The sequence below is a fragment of the Lipophrys pholis genome (assembly GCF_963383615.2).
Source record: "Lipophrys pholis genome assembly, chromosome: 4".
NCBI classification, from domain to species: Eukaryota; Metazoa; Chordata; class Actinopteri; order Blenniiformes; family Blenniidae; genus Lipophrys; species Lipophrys pholis.
This window is the reverse complement of record NC_137637.1, coordinates 19,793,476-19,819,110: the sequence shown is the minus strand read 5'-3', so window position 1 is coordinate 19,819,110 and position 25,635 is coordinate 19,793,476. Positions and strand designations below refer to the sequence as shown.

The 25,635-nt window shown below is 42.3% G+C and overlaps 1 protein-coding gene across 4 annotated transcripts; it reads left to right on the top strand.

The window, feature by feature from the left end:
- Positions 1 to 409: 409 nt before the first annotated feature.
- Positions 410 to 25,420, top strand: tfeb (transcription factor EB). 4 transcript variants are annotated; one of them, XM_080461190.1, is made up of 12 exons: positions 410 to 622; positions 9,047 to 9,118; positions 13,166 to 13,270; positions 13,618 to 13,785; positions 15,357 to 15,455; positions 15,641 to 15,829; positions 16,541 to 16,630; positions 20,898 to 21,015; positions 21,210 to 21,260; positions 21,780 to 21,855; positions 21,968 to 22,115; positions 22,199 to 25,420. In XM_080461190.1, the coding sequence occupies exons 3-12, from the start codon at positions 13,241 to 13,243 to the stop codon at positions 22,766 to 22,768; spliced, it is 1,539 nt and encodes a 512-aa protein (XP_080317316.1). In that variant the 5' UTR covers positions 410 to 622; positions 9,047 to 9,118; positions 13,166 to 13,240; the 3' UTR covers positions 22,769 to 25,420. The 4 variants fall into 4 exon arrangements, with proteins under 4 accessions (XP_080317316.1, XP_080317317.1, XP_080317318.1 ...); XM_080461189.1 differs by lacking the exon at positions 410 to 622 and adding an exon at positions 7,201 to 7,323; XM_080461191.1 differs by lacking the exon at positions 9,047 to 9,118.
- The last annotated feature ends 215 nt before the right edge of the window (positions 25,421 to 25,635 follow it).

The following is a 25,635-nucleotide window of genomic DNA, read 5'->3' as shown; positions in this document are numbered from 1 at the left end:
TAATACCTTTACTTGAGTTTTTAAAGTTCAATTAAACCAATGATGAGCATTTGTGACACAAAATGTGATAAAAAGTCATGAAAAGCTCAGTTGAGGGATCACTAATGTGGAAATACTAGTAAAGAAGGAAAGTAAAATCTTACATGCATGTCATTAAAATGGCAAAACAATCTCAAAAAGATCTTATTGCCTCTCATGCAAGAAGTTAGACGACTAGTTAAAACGTCTTGAAGTCAACAAGCATCACATCATAGCCTTAAAATACCCCCGTGAGTGGAGGACAGGAGAGAACTCCATTTCCCAGAAGCCCCTTCGGGCTCTGCCATTGGCGGTGGCACAGGTGACCGCAGACGCGCTGAGCAGTGACAACATCTCGACCGTCAAAACGAAAACAAATTGGGATCCGAGGTGGAAGCTGCTGCGCACGTTGTGAGAGTGCGCTGGAAAAGATAGGAAAACATTGAAGCTCAAACTGTTTTTTTCTTTTTTTCTTTTTTCCTGTTAAACGCGAGTTTCCCTCTCCTGGTGGTGCCCGTTGGGTCCGGTGTCCGCGCGCGCAGGAGTGGGCACGCACTTTTCCACAGCCCGACTCTTTACTTCGTTCTGTCTGACCTTCAGAGTGGTAAGTGCAGTTTCTCCACCGCCTCTAAAACACAGGTTCATCTCAAACACTGCCACCTCTACAAACCCCACCCAGCACGCGCTTCAAGTGCGCATTTTTTATTCCCAGGCTTTCATTTTTCAAACTTATTTATGTCAAATGAATTCATTACAACGAGCCTGTTTGTTCTTTGGAACTAAAACACACGAAGGCCTTGTATATAGGTTGATCGTTTTAATTCTGAAAGCCATATTTATCAAATGACTTTTCCCCGTTTACTGTCATCTGTTGGGAGCTGGCCCCTCTTGCCATTTATGAGCTGCAGCCAGACCGGTATCAGTAACAACACCTCAGCCCTGGGGTATGCTGCTATGTATAAGCTGTGACTGTAAATTGTACAGGCTGCAATGCACTGCTGCTTATTCAAGTACTTTGCTTGAAAGTCCTTCATGGTGCCAACACAAAAATAATGAGGGCTGACCATTTATGCCCCCTTTGTCCCCCACTTTGCACCGTGGGGTTTCTTGTCCATGCGTTTATTATTAGTCTGTGTGCGCACATTAAGTGGAATGCACAACTTGTCAGGCCTGTTGCCGTAACACTTAACAGAAAGCTATATGATTTCCAGTATGTTGTGAATGTATTTTGCTGAGTAGATTCTGAATTTACAGTCTTGAGCTTTCTGAGAATTGTAAAGTTTGTTTTGGGGGGATGCGGTCTTTTTTAAGTTTTACTGCCGGTCAGAACGTAATGTTTTCCATCCACAGGTGTTCTGTCTGAAGTATGCACACTGACCTGGATGCTTTCTTGGAGCTGGAGTGTCCCTTCCTTTTTACGCCAGAAAGACATTTGACATTTACGTTCTGTCCCCAGACCCCTGACCTCTGTGCACGGCCCCTGTCATCATCCTCACTCTTGGGTTCAATGGTCATGGTAGGCGTTAGCAGGTCTGCATTTCATTGAGTAACAAATCTTTGTCAGAGCTTGTGTTCACACTTATAACTCCAGTTTAGATATTCACTGCCTTTCTGAGAAATTTTAAAGTTAGCGGTTGATCTTTTTTGTGTTCATGTGTTATAGTTATTGATGATGGCTTACAGTTACAGTTAGTGGTTATGGATATTAAGTATGTGGTAATTTGTTATTAAATGGTGGTTATGTTTTATAAGTTAGTGATCATGGATTTAAAGTTAGTTATGGGTTATATGTTTGAGGTAATGGGTTTTAAGTATTTGTGGTGAGTTATAAGTCAGTATTAATGGGTTTTAGGGTTATGGTTACGGGTTATAGTTTTCGACACTGGACTTTTTGTGGTGTGTTACAGGTTAGTAGTGACGGGTATAACATAGTCGTCATACACCATAAGTTAGTGTTGTGGTTATATGTTAGTTATGAGAGGTTATACGTTAGCTGTTATGGGTTATCACTTTCATGCTATATGACACATAGCAGTTTATAAAATATGTTCTCAGAACCAATTTGAAACCGGTTGGTTGAGAGACTTTGAGCCTTTACAAAGCCTTAGATAGCAACACTTCACACATGATATGAGAGGAGATGAATGTGGTCAGTAGTACATTTTTCTTGTAATTATCTGTAGCTTTGTGGGAAACAACATTTATTCAGACCATTTGGTATAGTTTTGAAAATGTACATTCTGTCTACGTTACTCTAACTATCCGTCTTCTGTGAATCTAAAACATTTCTGTTTTGTAACCAGATCAAATAGATCAGCTGTGCAGCAGCGATGGCACACATAGCTACCGTGCTACCATTTGATAATAACCATGTTTAAATGAATCATTGACTTGCCTCTTTTTTTTTTTACTTAATGTCAGTAAGAAATATGTCTTGACATCATTGGCATTAGAGGATTAACGACGTTGTATATGCAGCCAGCCAAGTAACACAGTTTTAAGTAAACCTTGAGTGATACTTTAAAATGACTAATTTGTTGGAACTTTTCTTTATTTAAGTGAGAATATGTACAAGCATATATGTGTAGACCTCTACCTGAAATGGTATTGAAACCAGCAAAGTGCAGTGAAGATGCACAGCTGAGAATGGGACAGATCCAGAAAGGGAAAGCAGTGGGGTTACTGAGTGTGCACAGTACGGAGATGGCAGGGGTCGCCACACACACTGAGCTGTGAGGTCACTGTCAGCAAGGCCAGAGGTCACTGGTCAGTATGTAGAGCAGCGCTGATGGCTGATGGACTGGCTGCAGTCTCTTCCCAACACCACAGCTGAATTTCAACCAGATGACAAAAACACAATGGAGGTGTCCATAATGATTGTTCTCTGATTAGGATAAGCAAAAAACACCAGGCAGAATTCTGGTGTTCTTTTGTTTAGATTGTTTCTAGGATGTGTATTTTAACAACTGACCCAGAATCTAATCACCTAGTGAGGAAAAGTGCACAGATTACGTCATTGCTATCTGGAAAACTGTGTGCGGGGGAGGGGGGGGGTTCAGCCTCATTGGGCTTATGTCCGCTGGAAAGTGGTGATGAGATTAATTTTCTCAAGGTAAACACAAGCAGGCGGCCTTACGCACAAAGATAGATGCGCACACGCACACGCACACGCACAGGCACAGACACATGAGTGCATCGGCCCCGTTCAGTGGATGTACTCCAGTATGAGAGCGCATCAGGTGTGTGTAAATACAGACTCATCTGTTTGGCACATGGAGCGCTCTCCCGTGACCTGGACAGTTTTCTGTGGTTAATCCCCCGATGCACTACCAGCAGTGGCGTGCTGCAGTTCCTGTTAAAAAGGCAAACAAAAGCATCAAACAAACTTCGGGTTATGTTTATCGGGAAATCTTAGACGTCTTCCACAATGCCGCAAGAATGACAGTGCAACATGTGCTGTATGACAACATGACCCATGATCTAACAGAGGTGAGTGTGGGTGGGACATTTTAGGACATGTGCTGAATGTGTGACTCTACTTCCTCTTCTCCTCACCAGTCCCCTGTTTCAGATCCTCTTTTGACTGACAGACAGTAGTGACAGTCTTCCTCAGTCTCTTGTTTCTCTGAAAGAGCAGCGTTTCAGCTGCATTTGTGAAACATACACTGCAGCTGCTCAGTTGTTTATATCTGGACAATTTGCTTGTTAGTGTTAACTGTGGGGATCAGCCGCGGCTTTTAGATGTGGATCTCTGAATTTTTTTTATGGCCCATGACAAATTTCACAATCATCAGAGTCGTTGCTCTTGGTGTTCTTTCAAAAGTTTCGAGGCCTGTTTATATATCTACGTTATGACGATACAAAAAAGAAACATAGAAGACATTACATCTTTGTTAATAATGTTTTTTCCTTGAGTCAATTGCCCTTCAAGTTCCTATAAAATGAAGTTTATATTACTGAAAACATGGAAGATATTTTGTATTCTATTTTTGATATTTCGCATTGGTGTAAATGTCTTTAACAACTAAACTATTTCTTATTAGTTACTTCAAACTTTCACATGCAGCAGACTACTGCATTAATTCTTCACTGTCAATATCTTTGAACAGGTTTTATTTTTCCATCTAATTCCCAGTAGCCTTTCCATTCGTGCTTCTATAAACATGATTCAAAAAGAGAGAAGACATAACCTCTTTAACGTAGTAGTTAGTTAGTCATGTAATGATCCTGCTGATATTTGCAAGCCGTGTTCGGAGCCATGCACACTGACCTGCACAAACTTGGTCTGAACTAGGGATGATGAAGTCCGGCCGACCAGACATAATATACACAAAGCTCCAAGGTGAAGAGAAAAGGGGAATGGTAGGTTAATTTGAGAATGCATTTTATGTCCCCTTGTCGTTTGTCCACGACAGAATCATCTGATATCCTGTGTAAAGACGTCTTTGCAGCCATGTATGGAGACAAAACATTGCTTTGTCTGCACCGTTTAATAAGACGTCGCCCCCTTATTTGGTCAGAGGACAGGAAGTGATTTAACACACACACACACACACACACACACACACACACACACACACACACACACACACACACACACACACACACACACACACACACACACACACACAAAACACACACACACACACACACACACACACACACACACACACACACACACACACACACACACACACACACACACTGGTTTCTATCTTCTTTCATTAGCAATTATTTACCTGCGCCTTCTCTCTTATGCTTCCCCTTCCTCTTTAAAAGTGAAGGGGTCACTGGGTGGTCATGGTAATACTAAGGATGAAAGTAGAAGACAGCGAGAAGGAGAGAGAGAGAGAGAGAGAGAGAGAGAGAGAGAGCGAGAGAGAGAGCGAGAGAAAGAAGGTAGACAGTAAGAATGCAAGTGAGTGGAAGGTTAGTGTGACAGTGACAGTGAAATTAAATGTGTTTGTGTGTACCTTATCCACCAGCTCATCTCCCAAATACCTTCCATTCCTTTTATCCCCTAAATGGTGAGTCTCATCCGAGCAAAAGAAATGCTGTATGTCTGGTTGGCTGGTTACTGCAACAATAGTTCTCTTTGTGATACTTAAGCACAGTCATGGATCCCCAGTTTGTTTACTCTATATTAATTGTAGATGATGTATATAGTCTAAATACAAATGTTGTGCTCTAAAAATAAACAACTAGTAGCTTAATGCAGAGTTATTGGAACATATTGTATGTAAATCCAATTTATTCAAAGTTATTTGTCCGGGAAGAGAATCGTATGCGTGACATTTCATCAGCTTTAAAAGGTCATATCTGTCAAGAAACCATGAAAAAATTGCAAACGTGTGCAGAATCACTGGTGGTTTCTTAAATGCATTATCAACTTTAGTGTTGAAAAAAAAATGCTGGAAGTAGTTTCTTCATTGAAAAATACAAACAAAGTGTGAATATGAAAGAAACATCCATCTCAAGGCTGCTTCATCCAGACAAAAGTTCAAACATGGTCAGGATACAACGGTCAAACTTCAGTTTGAAAACTCTTTGCAGCCGTGGTTATTGTGCTATTAAACAATGGGAAAACTACCTATTCAACGTGTGTGTGTGTGTGTGTGTGTGTGTGTGTGTGTGTGTGTTAGGGTCTCCTTGATATGCCATTGTCAGAGAGTGAAATCCTGACTTGAACAGCAATATTCCCTCCTCCAGATGACTTTGGATTGGCAGGACTTGACAGGAACGTAGCTTCCTCAACCAATAAGCCGAGGGCCTTTGTGGGTTCTGCCCCTGGACCAAAATAGCCCAGTAAATACACTGTGGGCACTATGAGAACTGGAGCTGGCGCACTGGTGAATGCTTTGTATACAAACAAGGGATTCTTGTCAGCTGAGCGCTGCTGAACCACGCTGGCCTGTGTTCTCCTCTGTTGTGATCGAGACAACTGGCTTAGTGGTTACAGTTAGTGTTTTCATTCAGTGATACATGGAGACACACACATTCCTGGGCTCGTTACCGTGATGTAAAGTCAATGTTATTTTTTTTTAATTATTTCTCACAACATATACAAGATATACTGAAAGTGGCTTTGCTCATTTACAATATGTTTATGTTGACAGACTCCCGAGTCAAATAATGGTCGACTTGCTACTTGTTCATTGACTTTACAGCTGAGAAAGTGCAACAATCAACAATCACTTGCACAACATCACAATTATCCCTGCATACACTGGTGTATGATTCTTTATGTTAAAGTTCCTCCATTCATTAAATTATTATTTTATGACTACTCGGTTCTTAAATAATCAATTTATTATTATAATTTCTTTTGAACATTCTTTTTATGAAACATTTTCAAAATTCTAACAGTCCAGCACAGTACAAATATAGATTTCATTAATTATTTTGATGTTCAGAATGTTAGGAATTAGTTCAAATTCTGGCCAGCTTTAAAAAAAAAAAAAATTAAAAAAATTCTTTTTCAGCTATTGTTCTCTACAGGGTCCTTGTAATATCTCAAAGGTCACAGATGATTAAAGAAAACGAAAAATTCACATAATAATAATCTGGGATAATAGAATTTATGGACCACAAAAATGTTGAAACAATCATTTTATCTTTCATTTTTAATCAGTACTGAACTTCAAGAAAAGTTTTTCCATGAAAGGCACCTCTCTTTAACAGTGCTGGTTGTGTTCAGATCTTTAATCATATATAAGCACATTGGCATTTTTCTGTGTGTGTCGGGGTGCACTAAGTAGTTGTACGATTAAAGAAGTGAATATGCTGATTCACTGCCACGAAGCTTTCAGCAACACGACAATGACTGTGAGCAAAATAAGGAATGACTCCCATGCTTGTGGGTTTCTGCATGTACATGTGCACGTTACTGTAAGCGAAGGCTTTGTGTTGCTTTAAGAAGGAGGCTGGACAGAAGGAGGAGTTCTGCAAATGCAAACGAGAGAGTATGGCAACGGAAAGGAGTAGATGGGTCGACTGGACACAGGGCTCTCCTTGTTGCCGCCCCAAGCTACAACATTCAGACTAATTTCGGGGAAGAAGAGGAGGAGGAGGAGGAAGCTGAGCTGGTAGTCAGGGAGAGGAAGGGAGGTGACTAATAGTGACTGTCACATCGCCTTCTGTAAGTCGGCTGTTGGGCGGAGGAGTGGCTTCACGGCCAGTGAACCGGCATATGTATGCAATAGTTGGCCGAGCCAGCATCCAGTTAGTGTGTGTGTACTGACACGTGGAGCAGCAGAGTTCACCTGGATACACTATGTTGTCTCGGGGATAGTTGGAGAGCTTCTGGTAAGAATCTCACCCAACATTCAGACATGCTTTCTTATTAAGTGTAATTCCTCACAGTATTGTGTTATCTTCAAAAGATGAAATAGCAGTGACAGAATAAACTTGATTTTGACAGTAAATTAGGAACATTTCATGTGGTGTTTAATTAAAAAAATGAATTCGATGATTGCGTATGACTGGTGTTTACAACTCATGTTAGCCTGTTTACAGTGAGTGCTTAAGTGTTTACAGTAATTGTGTGGATTGGGAACCTGAAAAAAGACCCGACAAAGTGCGGTTTCGGAGGTTTTTGTTGTTGTTTCTGTTGTGTGCTTATCATATTGAGGAGCTACATACATAGCATTACAAATGTGCCCAGAGGAATGGACTTTAAGCATGCCTCCAGATCAAACTGTGTATGTATGTAGTCATTTTATACTTAGTGCACTTTGCGTGCAGGACTGATGTATTAACCACGTGGTGCTGTGCGTGTCTAACCAGTTTGGTTAGACAGGACATAGTTGTGCTGATTGCGAGATGGAGCAACACAAGTTTTTCTTCTGACGGCTGAAATAATTCATGATAAGTGACTGTCAGTGCCAACAACTCACAGGCAAACGGAAGAGAAGTCCAGAATCTGTGGCATGCCAGACTGGTTTTGTTTTTTCTTTGATGGGGTGCCTGCAGAGGAAGTTGCTTCACTGCTGAAAAAACTTGGGAGTTGTGAAAACTGATGGAAGAAAAGAGGAAGTGATGCATTGTGGTTTATTATCGACAATGCCGGTCAATCGTCTTTCCTGCGTTTCATTGTGTTGTACTGTGATTAGATACTAGTCAAGTTGTGTGTTAATTCCTAACTGGTTTCACATGAGCTCTTTTCTGTGAGACATTTGAACGATGAAGCAGACTGACCCCAGGGCAGATTCACTTAGTGAAGGGTCGGTCCTGACCGACTATAAATAAGGGAGGTGACGAAAGCTGTGATTCAGACGCAGTGTTGATGAGCTGTGGTGATTCATTCACATGACTTTATGAAAGTCGATTACGAAGCAGAAATCAGTGATGATAGTGATTCCTGTCAGTGGACTCACTGCTGCTGAATGTCCACAGGTTTTCTCCACCTCTAGTTAACAATCTGGAGGTCTCTTGATGCAAACTCACTAAAACGGGATCCAGTTTTTTTCAAAGGTTTATTATGTACGACTCTGTGATTAACATGCTCCTCTGGTGGCAACACATCCAGAAATCAGATACAGTTGATGGAGTGGCCAAAGTCGTCAGAACAAAGTTAACACCACCATGGCCAAGAATCAGTCTCAGACGTCCTGCGACAGTTTACAAAATGAAGATACCAGAAAGAAATGCAAAATCAGTTCATAAGAATATCTTCTTTCCACTGATCTTCATGCTAAGGTCCAACCATGGTCTGCTGCTTCCGTTGCTTCCGCTGTGCAGACTCGTCTTTATGAAGTAGTTCAGTGCGTATCAGACACCTGCAGCTTCCTCTCCTTCAACACTTCACTGCCTCCACTTTTTTTTTTTTTTTTGCAGTTGCCAAAATCATAATTTGTATTGTAGCTGTTCATCCCATGTGCTACTTTGTGCAGTTTTGTAAAAATTCAGCTTTTGTTCCTTTTTTTTTATGCCCATCTTTGTTTGTGTGTTTGTTTTTTTTTCCCCGCATCCATCGCCTTCCTTCACCTGTTCTGCCCCCTGACTTGCCCGGGCCATCATCTTACACCAGCATCACGACATGTAGTCACCAGCACAAGCAGAGCGTAGATGCCTTTGTGAACACATTTTTCCTCGAAAACAGGTAATTGCACTTATATTCTCTGCATTTATTTTGTCTGAATTTTTTTCACTGTTTACTGTCTTGGGATCGCTCTCTTATTTATAATAATTAGGAAGTGACTGCTATAGCTAAGATCCTAAAATGACCCCATCTGCTGTTTGCATAGCCAACCGGCTCTGAGCGGTGAGTACAGAGATAGTATCTGGTTTACTTAGTATAGATGTGAGGTGGTAACAGGAAGGTTTCTATATCCAAACAGAATACCAACCGTTAGTGTTTCAAAATGATCCAAGTATCTGTCTGCTTGCCAGTCTGTCTGTCTCTGCTGAGGAGTTTGAGTGTGTGTGTGTGTGTGTGTGTGTGTGTGTGTGTGTGTGTGTGTGTGTGTGTGTGTGTGTGTGTGTGTGTGTGTGTGTGTGTGTGTGAGAGAGAGAGAGAGATCAGTGGATAGGTCATTGAGCCAGTGCCTTTGACATCGAGCTTCATTATGTAATTGAAGATGGAAGCGGGTTTTAATATTGATATAGTAGGTGTGTTGACATATTTTAAGAGAGTCAGTAATCCAACAGTAATACATATGTACACTTGACCTGCATATGTCCTCCACACAGATCCTCCACCCAACTTCACCTTTCCACAAATAAGTACACACATGCACATAAACATAGCAAAACAAAACAACAACAACAACAACACACACACACACACACACACACACACACACACACACACGCACGCACAAAATGCTCAATGCCTCAGGGGAACAGGCTGTTCCTGAAAAGGAGAACAGAGAGCAGGGGGTTATTTTAGTCATTCCAGCAGGCAGACATATATCTTGAAGCAGAAAGGGTGTGTGGTGCCATTTTCTTGAGCAATAATAAAAAGGCCGGTAAGGTTTGTGACTAGACAAGAAGTCCAGTCAAAGTGCCAAATCTTTGAATTATTTCTTAAAGGCAAACTGAAAATGTTCATTGAAAAAGTTTATTTTGGACATGTGGCAACAATTGAAATTATTAGCAACAAAACAAAATAAAAACACAACAAAACAAACAGAGTAAAGCAAAGCAAACAAATAAGCAAATAAATAAATAATGACCCAACTTATCAGAAAAGGAGTAGGGCGAAGCATAAGCTTAATTACTCCTACCCCTTCTCCTTCTCAGCCATCAGTTACTCTCACCCCTGTAGTTACTTTTGTACAAACAAACAAATATATATCCAGATTAACAAGAACAATAGTGAATAAATAATAGAAATAAACAAAAATTAAATTATTCTAGTCTCTGTGTCAAAGTCCGTCCTCCTCCCTGTATTTTGTAAAAAGCCATCTTTCTGTACTGCTTTTTGAACTGGGTTATGCTTTGACGCTGCTTGAGCTCCACCTCCAATCCGCTCCACAGTCTCACTCCACATATTGAAAGGTAAAATGACTTCAAACTAAAATGATTTATTTATTTATTTGTTCTCAAGTGAAGTAACTTACTTCTTTCATTATGAGTCAGGTTCAACCACGGGAGATCCTCATTTCCCATGAGCTTTTCTTCAAAATGTTAATGTTGAAACTCCGCTCTCACTTTATAGTGATGTCGGGGCATTGCTGTGACCTCATGGGATTTCTCTGTAATCACGCCATCCTGAGCAGAAGCAATGTGTTACACAAGACCTACATATGTCAGAAATGTGGACATGTGACTGTAAACCTCCAGTAAGAGTGAATGCACGGGTATTCTTTGTGAGAGGGCACTTTGGCGTGTGTGTGTGTGTGTGTGTGTGTGTGTGTGTGTGTGTGTGTGTGTGTGTGCATGTGCGCGCACCTTTCATATAGCTGCTGGCTGTTGAAAAGCCTTCCTTGGCATTGCACAGTCACTTCTAAAAATACACACTCCACAAATTAACACCATGTCTCTGAGCACAGGTGCTATGGCCCTTCGCTGCCCCCACGTGCGTGCATGTACTTTTGCCTTTGCGTGTGTGTGTGGCTGTGTATGTGCTGCACTCTTCACAGAAAGGAATCTGTCATCGCACAGCATGTTTAACAGATTGCATGTGTCACTTACTGCTGTGCATTGCCGTGTGTGTGTTTGTGATGAGTTAAGCAGCACAGTCCAGAGATGGCCTCTGACCCGGGCTTCCTCCGCTCTGCATCCTCCTACTGACTGACAATGTTTGAAGTGAAGCGGGCTGTGGCATTACGGCGTCAGACACACAATGGTTGCTGTGTGCGCTTACTGCGTCACAAATGTCCCTAGTGGATGTCAGGCAAGGGAATGGCCCGTGTGGGAGATCATGCTGCCTGGTAGCAGTGTGTCACCATGATATCAGGAAGTGATATGTGTGTATGTGGACAAGTGCTAGAGGACATATGTGTTATGTAACGAGGCTTACTCACAGTTGAAAGCTACTGTATATTAAGCATATTCTGCACGTGTTGGTAACTATGATAGTGACATGTAAACACCATGACCTTTAATAACGAAATATGTTACTTTAGTACCTCTTCAATGTTTATATTTCAGTTATTCAAATCAGGGTCCTGTAAGCACAACAGTCACAAATCTCTGTTTACAAAGAGACGGTAATAATATAGTGGTGTTTTATGTGTCTGCCTGTCTTTAAGACAGCACAATCATTAATCTTCAGGTGTGTATTAAGTCAATTCTTTTGTGAACGGACCAGTAATGCCTGCAGAGCCACAGTGTTAGGATATAAAGCAATAGAAAATATTAGCTTGGTTGCTTTTACTTGGTGGAGGTAAAACAATCTTCTGTTTAATTATAATGTGAAATCTGTTTCCTTATAGAAGTTTATTGTCAGGACAGCGTGAGGAGACTCCTAAATGACAGACTGCATGTCCCTCTTTGGCTGGCATTCCTACCTTGTCGATTGAGTTTTGAGATGTAATCGCCCTATTTGTCAGACTCTATAAATACACTGTGCAGCATTCCTCTGCTGCTCAGCACTCTTTTTTGGCTCCTGTATTTCAGCACCCTGAAAGAAAGTTACCACGACCCCGAGAGCAGAGCGCCAGCTGTAAGCAGTTGCTGCAGACGTTGCCCGACCAGCAATGGGGGCTGTGAACATTAAGTTAAAGCCCTTTTATCAGTTTCGATTGTAGTTTTGAGAGGCGGCTGTGGAGCTGGTCTTTCCTCAAATCGCGGTCCAAGTTTGTGTTGGAATGTGTCTGTGCTTCGACGTGTATATCTGCATGGGTGTGTGTTTTTCATGTGGGCAGTCTAATGGGCACAAAGCGGGCAGTGTGTGCCCCCTCGGGTGCTGAAATGTACACTTCGGACAACAGGCGGCTTCAGTCCCTCTCAATAGGAGCTGCCCTTCTTATTGTACCTCATGTACAATGAGCTTTTCTCTCTTTGTCTCTCCCTCTCTGTCTTTCTCTCTTTATGACATAAACTGACAGTGTTTCTGACGCCAGAGTAGACGACTCAGATTCTGACTGATGCCGTGCTGTGTCTCGTTCTACCACTCATCAACATAACAAAGACAATTAAATACTTCAAAAAGTGTTTAATCACACTTTTCTGAAGCAAGACGAGACTCGTCATGCAGCAGTTGAACACAACTCATTGCAGAAGGGGAACTGCCAGTGCAGGGACTCCCCACTGTTGTCAAGAGGTGATGGGTGTTCCCCTCATCTTCTGGCTCACATGATAACCCAGAAACAGAAAAGGCCACATGACTCTCACATGACCTCTTAACCATTGTAGCGGAAGCCGTCTTCAGTTTACCACAAATTGGGGTTGAGATATTTTATTGCCTGGTTTTAACCGTAACAAAATTTATGACACAACAGATGGATGCAGAGTGATACAGGGAGTTTAGAGATTTTTGTTAATGGAAGTTACTTGTGATTTGTTTTATTTTATATATTTTTAAGTGCATCTGATATTTTTGTTCCTCCTTGTTTTCCAATGAAGTCATTCAAAATGTTTCTATTGTTGTGAGACGTTTTCTTTTTTCATTTATCATTACAAAGGTGGATTTCCTTGTTTTGTGATGATGATGCTAATTTAAAATGCGATTCTCTTCATGTTCCCGACTCCTCCTTTACAGCTTCCTCTACCTCTCGGGCTGGACTGTGGTGCATTAACGTCGGCTCGCCCTCCCCTGCCCCCTCGCCCCCCAGCAATGGCCTCACGCATTGGGCTGCGGATGCAGGTTTAACACAGCTCCATGCTACTTTTAATTTCACAGTGCAAAACATCTATTACCAGGGTTTCTTATAATGTTTCTTACATTCTACTGGTCATGATTTGTAGCTGTTATTGCAGTATTTTCCTCAGTAACGTCATGTTTTTAATGTGTCATTTGTTCGAAGGGCATCGTTCATCCACTCGTAATTCCATTGATGAATATCGTAATATTTTGTGGCCCTCACATAGGTTGATATACAGAATGCACATCATGTTTAGAGGTTGATTATATTGAGTCACCTGTTGTTCTCTGATATGACACAGTGTGGCAGAGAAAGTGAATAAACCGTGTGTGTGTGTGTCTGAATCCAGCTGATGCGAGACCAGCTGCAGCAGGAGGAGCAGCGTGAGCGGCAGCAGCAGCACAATGTGGCCCTGCAGTACATGCAGCATCGCATGGCTGGCCCACCTGCGCCCACCCCAGCCATTAGCACCCCACAGCAGTATGAAAGCATGCAGGTCCCCGTGGAGGTTCTTAAGGTCAGTGGGATCTCAACTAACAATGTTTTTGTATTTAAATCAACATTTGGAGTCATTGCGTGAAGGTAAACGTGTGTTTATATCTAGATTATCAAGTAATTAGGTCATACAGAGGGGACAATCTGACTGAACACAGAATTCATAGAAAGCACTCTGTCCTTCTAATTTTGAGGCTTGGTCTGGACCATTGCACATTCTGTGAGTGTACAATGATGCCTCCAAGTCTGGATGCAAATACAGTTGAAGGTCAAAACTGTGACCAGACCTCATGATTAAAAAAGAGAAAATGTACATGTTGCTCAGAAGGAAACAGGACAGGAGGCCGCAGTGGGAGAGGTCCAAACTTCTCCAGCCACTGTAACCTAGCACACAACGGCTCTGAACATTCAATGGCAGGTTTGAAAAAGGCAGAGTAAGAAAAAATGCGGAGGAGCAGCAAGCAGGTAGGGAGACAGCAGAGGGAGATAAGAGAGGTTTGACATGTTTTGCGATAGGACAGACAGGAGCAGCGTAGATAGTCTGAGTGAGACAGGCACCGATAAAGCTGAAGTGACATTTTGCCCGGTTCCAGAGATGCCTCTGTGGGCCCTTATCTTTGATGATGTGTGTTTGTGTGTGCACGGTGTTATGCAACCCTTCCTTGTCTGTGTGAGTGTGTTGCTTTAGGGTATTTTGACCCATAAAGGTGTCCAATGTGCTCGCACTTCTGATTGTTTAAGGCAACATCCTGCATTGACAGCTCAGTCTGGGTGCATGCTTCTGTGTGTGGGTGACTGAGTGGAATGGTGTTTATGAAATCTCAGTGTTTACAGTTGTCAGTGCCTTTCTGTGTAGATAAGGTGGGTCTGTCTGTCAGGTCCATGGAGCCTGTCATCCCTCCTGTAGTGTGTTTCCTAGGACTTCATCTGTGCCGACAGAGCCGGGCCTCATAGGCTTGATTTTTAAGACACAATATCAAGATGAATCTCTAAGTGTGTATCCTCTTGAAAACATCTATTTACTCAAAGGTTTCTACTTCATTTGATATAATCCTGCTGTTGGTTATAAATCAGAGGGGGGTCCGGGGGAGCTAAGGAGTTGAATCCCTCATTGTAGTAATGGGGAGCACGCCTGCTCACACTGAGCTTTAGTCTTTGATGTGAAGGAATGAGGCCAGCCCAATACTCAGTGTAGCCACACCAGAGGATTTATTGAGGCTTTACTCTTGTAAGCAGTACCACTGACTTAATGCTACCATATCCGGGGGGCATCACTAAGATAATGGGGTCTGAAACTACATACTCAATGTGTTGTGTGGTTGCATGTTTGTGGTAAAACCACACTGAGCTTAATAAGCTCTCCAAATACAGCAGCTCTATCTCTAGTCATTAAATTAAACATATTCCAGATAGTAACACATTGTGGTAAGGGGGTGGTAGCTGAAATAAATGGCACTTGTAATAAGATCTTCTCTTTTCATGTAACACTTTTACTATGAAAAAGCAGAAGAAACCCAATTGTTTGTGTGCTGTACATAGGTTTGCAGCTAAATCAGTTCAATGGCTCACTTTTCTTTTCTTTTCTTGATACAGGTACAGACACACCTTGAGAATCCTACAGATTACCACATCCGTCAGTCTCGGAGGCAACAAGTAAAAGAATACCTGTCAACCACCTTTGCCACCAAACAGGTATTTGCCAATATGCCACTGTGCTAAATCCTTTTTTATATGCACCATACAGTTCAGAACTGATTTCACCTGGCTTGTGATCCAAACCCTTATCCTGCACAGTACTAAAACATGCGTGTCTCAGTGTGTCAGCACTTTTTCATTCATTAACATTGTCACCATATTCTCTCCTCATGTGTCCATAGACGGTAAACGCAGTAACAGGACTGATGCCGCCCGCCTCCCCCACGAACATGGGACCCACTCCGAACTCAGCATCCGCACCTCAACCTCTCCACTCCCCACACATGCGCACCGAGCAGCTCATGTCTGGCAACAGTGCCCCCAACAGTCCCATGGCCATGCTCAACATCGGCTCCAGCCACGAGAAGGAGGTACATGACTGCAAGCGTAGACCGATGGTGGCACGCACATAAACCTCTAAACATTAATTTCTGGTCACTTATAAAGTACAATTTGCAAGAACCGTATTGAACAGATATTTCTAAAATACGACTTAATGACACTCATATATAAAATTACGAGGTTTGACTATTACCCCCATGGTGACATTATCTCCACATTTTATAAGAGCATCATAACAGTTTAATTGGTCTGTGGCAGGCAGGATCAGCATTGGTGTCAATGTGTTGCTCACACAGTCAGCGTGTGGATGAATGTGTTGACTAACTAGCCATAACTGAGGCTGGCAATCAGTGGAATTTAAATGCTCCATAATGGCCTTGCACCAGTAATTACCGCTTAACAAGTGACAGAGGCACAGCAGATTGAAAGGACCTTTGAACCCTGAAGACTTTGGCCAGCTCTCTTCCTTCAGCCTCTCTTTCCTTTGTCTGTCTGTCTGAAAACAATCTTGCCGGTTGGCCTCCATGACACAGAAATCTCTTTTGAGTGACACATAGACCTGCAATAGGGTTGATCTGGTTTACAGCTTTTAAATAAGCATCAAATCAGTCAGGCTTTTCAGTCTCTGCTCAAAATTCAAATATGACTTATATGCTGTCCCTGATTGTGAGTTCATGTCTTCACATCTTTATGTCAGTTAACTCACGTCTGCTTCAATACCTTTTTGATTCTGTTTTCAGATGGACGAAGTCATCGACAACATCATGAGCATGCAGTCCAGTTACGATGATGTACAAGCATACATCGACACTATCCAGATGCCAAACACAGTAAGTAAAGCCAACCCACCATTAAACCGTGATGGGAGTCTTTTATATAATGTACGTCATATTCACTTGACCTCCTTTACAGTTGCAGATGTTAGATGAGATTATCAAGAGTCACAAATACACATCAAGTTCTCTAAACGCTGCACTTCACTCTGGATAGTGGGAAGTTTCTGAAACCCTGAGAAACAGATTCGAGGTTACTTGAAACCGCAGCGATTCTGCATCTTCTTAGGAAACAATGCATTTGACTCGGCTTATGGTAGATAGACCTGACTTGTATAATGGTTTTCACTACTTCAGCAGTCTTAAAGTGCTATACACTGTTAGTCACATTAGCCCATTCACACACTCACCGACCAATGGCGACGGCAGCCATGCGAGGTGCTCGACCTCATTTGAGAGCAGGGCGGGGGCTATTGATGTTAAAGTGAAAATGTCTAGAGTTTTATTATTCTAAGCTTTGCAGCAACAGAAAAACAGCAGTATTTCCAAATGTGTGAAAAAGAATTGCATTAATAATATCAGCTTCAGAAGCATCTTTTAATTTATGTATTTATTTATTTAGTGTGTCAATTTATACTTTCGGATGAAAACATGATGTGGATGTTGTTTCTTGCTGTCAATTGTGAGTAACTTTTCAATTTCCGAGCTACAGGAAGGCATAATTGGAATTATTTTTCATGTGATTTGTTGAGGGATTTTCTTTTTTTTTTATTTAATGAAGGAAGGCAAACCAGCATGAGACTATTAAAGTGTGCACAGATGATAAAGCCTTGTTAGATACATTTGTGACTGGTGTAGGAAGACTCTAGTCTCGTTGAAAGCTGAATTTGTTTTACTTGTCTCAGTTATTTTGTAATATATCATTACATTTTTTCTTTTTTGAAAAGAAATTAAGGCTCAATATGAATTGTTATTTATAAATAAATATTTACATTTCCCTAGAATTGAAAAGCAACACGTTATATCATCATACATGGTCATACACTTTGACTGCATCGCCTCTAAAATGCTGAAGCGATCCTCATGTCGCGGACCCACTTTGTTCCAAATGAGCCACAAGACTAGACATGCCAAATCATCTGTATTCAGACTTTGACTTTTCAATTCTTCCTGTAATCATTGTTTCTGTATCTATGTACTCTGTGTGCGCGCATGCTTGTGGAATCCCCTGCAATCCTTTTACTGCTTTTAGATAATGTGATGATGTCCGTGCAGCTATTAGGATTGTTACAGAGAGCCTATGTTAGGTTTAATATGCAACTGGTCCAAAATCAAGCAATAATAACAAAGAATAATATATTTTGTAAATGCAAACACACAACACATACCGTATATAGTTGACCTTCGAGACAGTTCCAAACAACATTGAGCATAAATATAAAGCCAAGAGAAGATGTCTGTGTTGAGGACTGTATAGAGCTTTGTGTCTGAGGGCACAAACTCTGAAAATTAACAATTAAACTGCCAGCAGTTAGTGTTCAACTTGTTTACAAGACGTTTGGAGAGAGGGCGGTGGAGAAGAAGAGGGGGGAGGACAAGAAGGGAGGAGGGAAAGGGGGATGAGGGCAATTTGTGCATTGAGAAAACAGGCTGAAAGTCCAGTTAGGGGAAAGTTCACTCCTGTTTGGTGGAGAGTGGAGGTAGAAGAAAGACAGGAGCAGTACAGCCGAGGTCATTCTCTCAGGACAGGGGCAGCAGTGCTGGAGAGAGCTGCATGTACTGCTCGTGTTGGTGGGAGAAGAAGAAAGGAGTGTCGGTGTAAGTATAGCGCAGTAGAGGATGAAGGAGATGAATAAGACGTATGCCATTGTGGAAGTCATTGAAGGCGAACAGATTCAGCTGGTAAGAAAATTAAACATTCTCATTCATCATTTAGCGTGGCGTGAGCTTTGCTGTACGGGTGTTGGTGGCTTCAAGTTGTTCTCGGCTTTCAAAGAGTGTATTGAGGATTTGAACCGCAGTTTAGACAGATGCAGCTCTAACTCCCAGCCTCGGGTCTCTGATTATCTGAAGACCATAGCAGGGCGTTGGAGTGGGGGAGGCATTTTTATTTTAAGAGCCGTTTTTTTGTCTTAGCATGTGATCTCCTGTTTCTGTCGGAATGCAGTCAAGTTTCCCTCTCATTTTACCATCGTTTTGAGCTTTACCATCCAAAGTCTGCTACTACTGCTGGCTCAGGCACATTTTCTGTATGATTCACTTCTTCCACGGCAGGGTGTGTGTGTTAGCTGATGGACATCACAGAGAGTCTGTTGCTCCATTGCATATCACTCTTTAGGTTGATTGGTTGAATCACACATTCATTCATATGTCACTGAGAGATTAGATTAGGTGACACACACAGATCAATGTCAGGATGATCAGAGTGTGATCTGCTGGTACAATATACTGTATTTGCTCCAAAGAGAAGGTGGAAGTGAGACCCATGTGGTACAAGTGCCCCAAAAATTCCAGTTTTATTCCCAACTGTCAGAACAGTGAGTGAAACTCACCTGCTAATCCTGATGGGGATTAAAGCAGCAAACTCTGTGGAATTTCTGGAATTTCAAAGTTTAGTAAGAGCTGGGAACACCATTGAATACCAGGCACAAGTGAACAAATCAACTCTTTAAGTGTGTGTGTGTGTGTGTGTGTGTGTGTGTGTGTGTGTGTGTGTGTGTGTGTGTGTGTGTGTGGGTGTGTGTTGAGGAAGAGAGCGAGAGACAAACTGTGTGTCCTCGTCACACTTAATTGTTAAATTTAATTAAAAGGGCTGTTCTTGCAGTGAAGCTTCGTTTCCCAATTTGATTGTGATCAGCTCAGATGAATGGAGACAGCTGGGAGTTTGAGATAATATGAAACCAGTGGTAAACATCCAGCTAGCCAGCATTAAATCACATTTTGTGGTTGTATTTTGGCATTTCTAACGATGAGCCACAGACAGACAACAGCAACTGAGCCACTCACCTTGCTATAAGCTCCAGATTGAAATTAGCTGGTGGCTACATTTATTGCAGCACACCTTTTTTTTTTTTTTCATTTGAGATTATTGTTTTCTGTCCACAGCCTCTGGTGTAAATTAGAGGTTGGAAAAAAAAAAATCTTCTCACAAATGACAATTGTAATAGTTGCTAATGTTTTGCTGACAAAGTACCTATTACCGTCAGGTCTAATGTGAACCAACAAGACAATGAAAGGTGCAATTTTACTCCCTTAAACAATTTAATATGTTGCAAATGATCAGCTCCACTCAGCAGAGGTTCTGTACTCGGAGACAAAGACGTTCAGGCTCTGCCCGAAACACTCAAAGCGTTATTTCCTCCTAATTTTTGAAATTGTGTTCCTTTTGCCAAAATGTACCACTTAAATACAGAAGCTGGCCCTGCAGAGGCCCGTGTATACATTTCTCTCCGTGGATGTGTTAGAGCTCGCAGCTCACACAGTAGGCAGCAGATAAAGATATCTTCTCCTTTGAGTTCTTTATCTTTTAGGCCTCATTAGCAGTGGCACATTTGCCCTTGCTTCAGGGAGCATGACACAGTTGCTTATGAGGCATAAAAAGTCTATCACACTCATTAAACTGTCCAATTAAAAGGAAATCACATCTTTTTAGGAGTCTATTTGAAACAAAATTACTGTTGTTATGCAATGTCTAAAGTGCAAGGCTTTGTAGACCGATCTCCAAGTTCAGAAGCTGGAGGACGCTGAGGATGAAATCAGGCAATAAAGACCGATAAGATAAGATAAGATGATAGTCAATCATTGCTGTGTGTTTGGCAGGTAGTTCTCAGGTGTGATATTATTGCATTACCCCCTCCTATCTGCTCTTTACAGCACTCTCGACACGAACACTGGCTTTAGAAAGGTTATGAAAAAGGAGTTTCAAGCAGGGAATGGATCGTGCGGAAAACAGAAAGAATTAGCGCAGTTCTACATCCGAGTTTTTATTTTTTTAACTTGTTTCGATTGTCTTGTCTGAAAAGTTTGAAAGGTTCAGCTGCTGTTCTTCTCTCACCTTGTACGTAAAGGTCATTTTCATTATAATGCAGCATCAGGTCACGTTCAGGACTTTGTAAGGTTGTTTTATTTCTGCTGTTTTGAACGATTTTCCTGGTTAAAGTTTGACTTATTCAACATTTCAAAGATGAAACAACTGTTTCTGTGTACATGCTCAGCAATCTTTTCTTTCCTGCAACACAGAATTCTGTGGTGTGAATGTAAGTACGTATATGCTGAGGGACACGTAAACGTTGGTAATTCCCTTGTCCGTGTGTCTCCTCACCAGCTCCCTCTGTCCAGCAGTCACCTGGATGTGTACACAGGTCCTGGGATGAAGGGGCCAACTGTTGCTATGACCAGTAACTCCTGTCCTGCCAACCTGACCATCAAGCGAGAACTTTCAGGTGCAAACGTTTTTCACATTCTTTGTCTCGTTCTGTCATATGAAGCGATGCAGACCACCTCAGCTCACTCTAACTGCTGCAGGTAGTGTGATACCGAAACATTTACCTCCTTCATACGGAGCAGGTTGCTTCTTCTTGACACTCTCCTGTTCTCAGCCGTTCGTTAATCACTTTTTGTTTTTGGTGAGACACAGAAGCCCGTGCATTGGCCAAAGAGAGGCAGAAGAAAGACAACCACAATCTGAGTAAGTCATTTCAACAAGCGCTTTCCCCAAAAATTTGCGAGCGCTCTCGTTATATATTTACTCCATGAGTGTTCATGCATTCACATACTTTTGCACACACTGCACAGACACGCACACGCACGCGCGTGCACACACATGCACGCAATGATCAAGTGTCTCACAAAAACAGTTTTATATAGTCCTGTGCTGACACCGTGCAACTAGTTGGTGGATGGTTAACTTGGTAATTTCTGCTGTCCTGGCACTTAAGTGTAATTGCCTGTGACAGCACATATATGCGTGTGCGTGTGTGCGCAAGTGTGTGTGTGTGTGCGTGTGTGAGCACTGAAGGGGTTGTCTCTTTTTGCAGTTTATTTATGATTTGCTCTAACCTTCTTCTATAAAGTACAGGCTTGCCAATGCAAAAATTCACTCCTATTAGCGATTACCTCCTGTGTACTATTACCTGCACTGTACATTTGTCTACATCATGTATTTTTTCTCAATGTCATTTTCTCGATCTCTCCTTCCTTGTAATAGTTGAGAGGAGGAGAAGGTTCAACATCAACGATCGTATCAAAGAGCTCGGCACCATGATTCCAAAAACCAATGACCTGTGAGTTGCTTTTCCTAAACAAATTTGTCCATTACAAAATGATCAAATGCTATGGGCTACGCGTTGTTACTTATATGTGGATATTGCTTTGTATACTTTATTGTGTGCTTAGTGATGTGCGCTGGAACAAAGGCACTATATTGCGGGCTTCTGTGGAGTACATCAAACGCATGCAGAAGGACGTCCAGAGGACCAGAGAGGTGGAAAACAACTTCAAACGGATGGAAATGGCCAACAAACAGCTGCTGCTACGCATCCAGGTAACATACTCACACAAACTGTACGCAAGAGTACAGCAAATGAAAATGGTGTTTATAATATTGCTACTTCCCACTGTCTACAGGAGTTGGAAATGCAGGCTCATATACATGGCCTTCCCAACAACTCTCCCTCCGGCCTGAACATGACTGACATGATGGGATCTTATGTAAAACAAGAGACCAGCCCAGACGAGAACCTTTCTCACCCCCAGGCACAAGCCCACCATCACCAGCCGCAGCACCTTCCCCATAACCAGGTTCAGGCCCAGCAGCACCACTTCCTCCCCCAGACCCATGTCCAGCCTCAGGGGCAGGCCCAGCCTCCACCCCGGCAGCTGCCTCCACTCCCCCAACACCTCCAGCCCCAGCCTCCCATCCAGTTCCCAGCTGTGGGCAGCTCCCAGCCCTTTGACTTATGCCAGTCGCTGGACTTGTGCGATGGGTTAAGCGGATTCTCAGACGGCATGTCGGGGCTGGGTGACCTGGGTGGGCTAGATGTCCATGGGAGGAGGGGTGAACTGGGGTTCCTGATGATGGACGAGACTTTGTCCCCTATGGGTGGAGATCCGCTGCTCTCTGCCATGTCCCCTGAAGCCTCTGTGGATTCCAGCCGCAGATCCAGCTTCAGCATAGAGGATGGAGACATAATGTAGATATATACATGTGTACTTGCATACACACGAACACACACACACATACAGTGCCGGAGGGTTCAAAAAGAAGCCTCGGAAAAAAGTAAACAGCATAGAAAGTGACGCTACAGTGGACGAACGCACACAGTATATGCATCACACACATTTAGCAGACACCAGCGACACTCAATTGTGGTACAATTATTTCTGTGAAGTAGCACAAAAGGTTGGAAGGTACACAACCCTCATTCACCGAAAAGCCATGCTGTAAAGTACACACACACACACACACACACACACACACACTCACACACACACACTGGATGTGAGTTCCTCAGAGCAGCTTGAAACTTTGCCCACCAGACTGAGCATTGACAAGACGTGAACCGTCCCCGCCAGATCAGAGCTCCTCACCACACGCGGCCTTGTTTCCAGAAAGGTGGCGCTGAATCATAATTGAACGAGGGACAGAAACAGCAGTTAATTAGATTGACGTTATCAGATGCAAGGACAAACCGGGTGCATTGTCGCATCCGATAGAGGACAAGTTATTTGCCCGTTACATCAACCTCTTTTAGTATCCATAAATGATTGAATGAATGATAGCGAATAAAATGGAAATAGCTTTATGGTCTCTGCATGCATAATTTATCTTGAGGGAATGCAGTCCAGTCACATTGGTCCGTTGATCAGTGTGTTATTCCACAGTTTGCTTTAGCCTCAAGCAGTAGCTGTGTGCCAGAATTTTTGTTGGCCTACAAAATTAAAGTGTATTGTTTAATCGTCCACTTCGCAGTGGCAGATTATTCAGCCTTCAGCGGGGCCTTGTACATTTGCAATGTTACATTGATCCCTCCTCTATTTAAAGTTGGTGTCTTTTCACAAACACACACAGCCGTCCCTCATATATATTTTTTTTTTTTACATTTCCAAACTTGACACTGGTGATCTTCACACGGTAAAATCTGTTGATACTTTATACGCCGGAGGGGGGGTAAAAGAAAAAAAACATCAGGTGGTTTTCAAAAATCAGCATGTCGTCTATTTCTATGAGGTGTTAAACTACTCAGGTACCACAACAGAATACACAAGCAGGATCGTTTTTAAATAGGAGCAGATGTTAACCCGACCTGTGTCACGGCCATAACCCCTATCTGTGTGTGCCTTTTGATTTCTGCAGCTGCTGCTCTTCAAAGGCGTGTTTTTATAGGTTGGAGGTCATGGGCTCAGACTTAATATCACATTCAGTGAGGTCTGTAAATGCTTTAGAGTTTGCTTCTGTATCAGCGGTTCCTCTGTTCGTCTGAAGCCCAGGTGGAGGAGAGAGAAAAGCAACAGGGAGAGAGAAAGAGCTGCGGTAGCGTCGTCTTTTACTGTAAAAACACAGCGTAGGGACAAGCATTCATTCACACTCACTCCCGGTTTTCACAAAGACACACACACACACACACACACACACACACACACACACACACACACACACACACACACACACACACACACACACACACACACACACACACACACACACACACACACACGTACATGTCTGAATTATAGTGCTCACATGTACATAAAGTGCAGTGTGCCTTGAGGCTGTTCTCAGATCAGCATGTTAACAGCTCCGGCCTCTTCTCTCCTGAGCGGAGTAAAGCTGCCAGCTGCAGAGGTAAAGCTCAGGCCCGCTGTTCAGGCTGTCACCTCGAGGAAATTCAATACTCCACTTGTCACCGTGATGGCGGCGGCAGGTTGTGGTGGGCCTGCGTTGTACCTCTGCTGTGGGAGACCCGGGGCATGGCTTTCATTTGTTATAGCTTATGATCAGAACCGATAAATGTAGAAAGAAAACATTTGATATAGTGATCTTTTGTTTTGATTCAAAGAAAGTGTTTGTTTTCTTTATTGTAGTGTTTGTTGTTTATTTTGTCTCCCAAAGCACTGGAAACTATATTATTGTTTTGACTTTGTATGTGGAAGAATTATGAAATGAGATTTATTTCAGATGTTTTATGCCACTAAGCCACTTAAGTGTATTTTATTTGTATTTGTTGTAGTTTTATTTCAATTGTTTTATTTTTCCAAAACTGCCCTTTTTTTCCCCCTTTTGATACATTTTCAGAAAGTGCACTGTTAATGTATTTATGCCACTGAAGTGGCCTTCCAGTTGCACTAGTAAATATTTTTACTTTTTTTTTTTATAAATTTGTAGATTTTTTTTTTTTCTAGAGATGAAAAGATAATTAAGTACATTTAAAATGGCATTTTTACGATTGGGAATTATTTTGTTTGGTGTGTTTGCGCCTTTAAAGTTCTGACAAAGACTGAAGGCGATTCTTTGAGGTGACTGAAATAAAATTGCCCGTTTGAGGAATGTAAGGTTTACCAGTGGTTGTGGTCACACTATCGTGTCTCAGACCGATGGACTCTGAGCCACAACGTGGATTGTGACTCTCCTGGTGTCCTACCATTGACTCTGTGTCTGTCCTTGTCCAGAACTATGCCTTTTCCCCCCCATCAGCCCCTTTTGTACTGTCACCCAGCCAACACTCCAAAGAGTTTCTCAGGCCTCCTCTATTCTTCCGCTAGAGGGCGCTCAACAGAGCAAACCACAGAGGGAAATGTGGTTCTGTCTTTTTTTTTTTTTTCTGAAGATATAAAATCTTTTTACCTGATTTTGGCCACTGACTTTTTGTGTTTTTATTTCAAACTGATTTGACTGTGTGTGTGTGTGTGTGTGTGTGTGTGCGTGCGTGCGTGCGTGCGTGCGTGCGTGCGTGTGTGAGACGTGCTTCTGGCTTAATTATAAAGGCATTTTTTATATTCCACTCAGCTCGGTTATAGTGCCAGGTTTTCTATTTAGGGGATGGAAACTTGATCCCCTGCAGGGT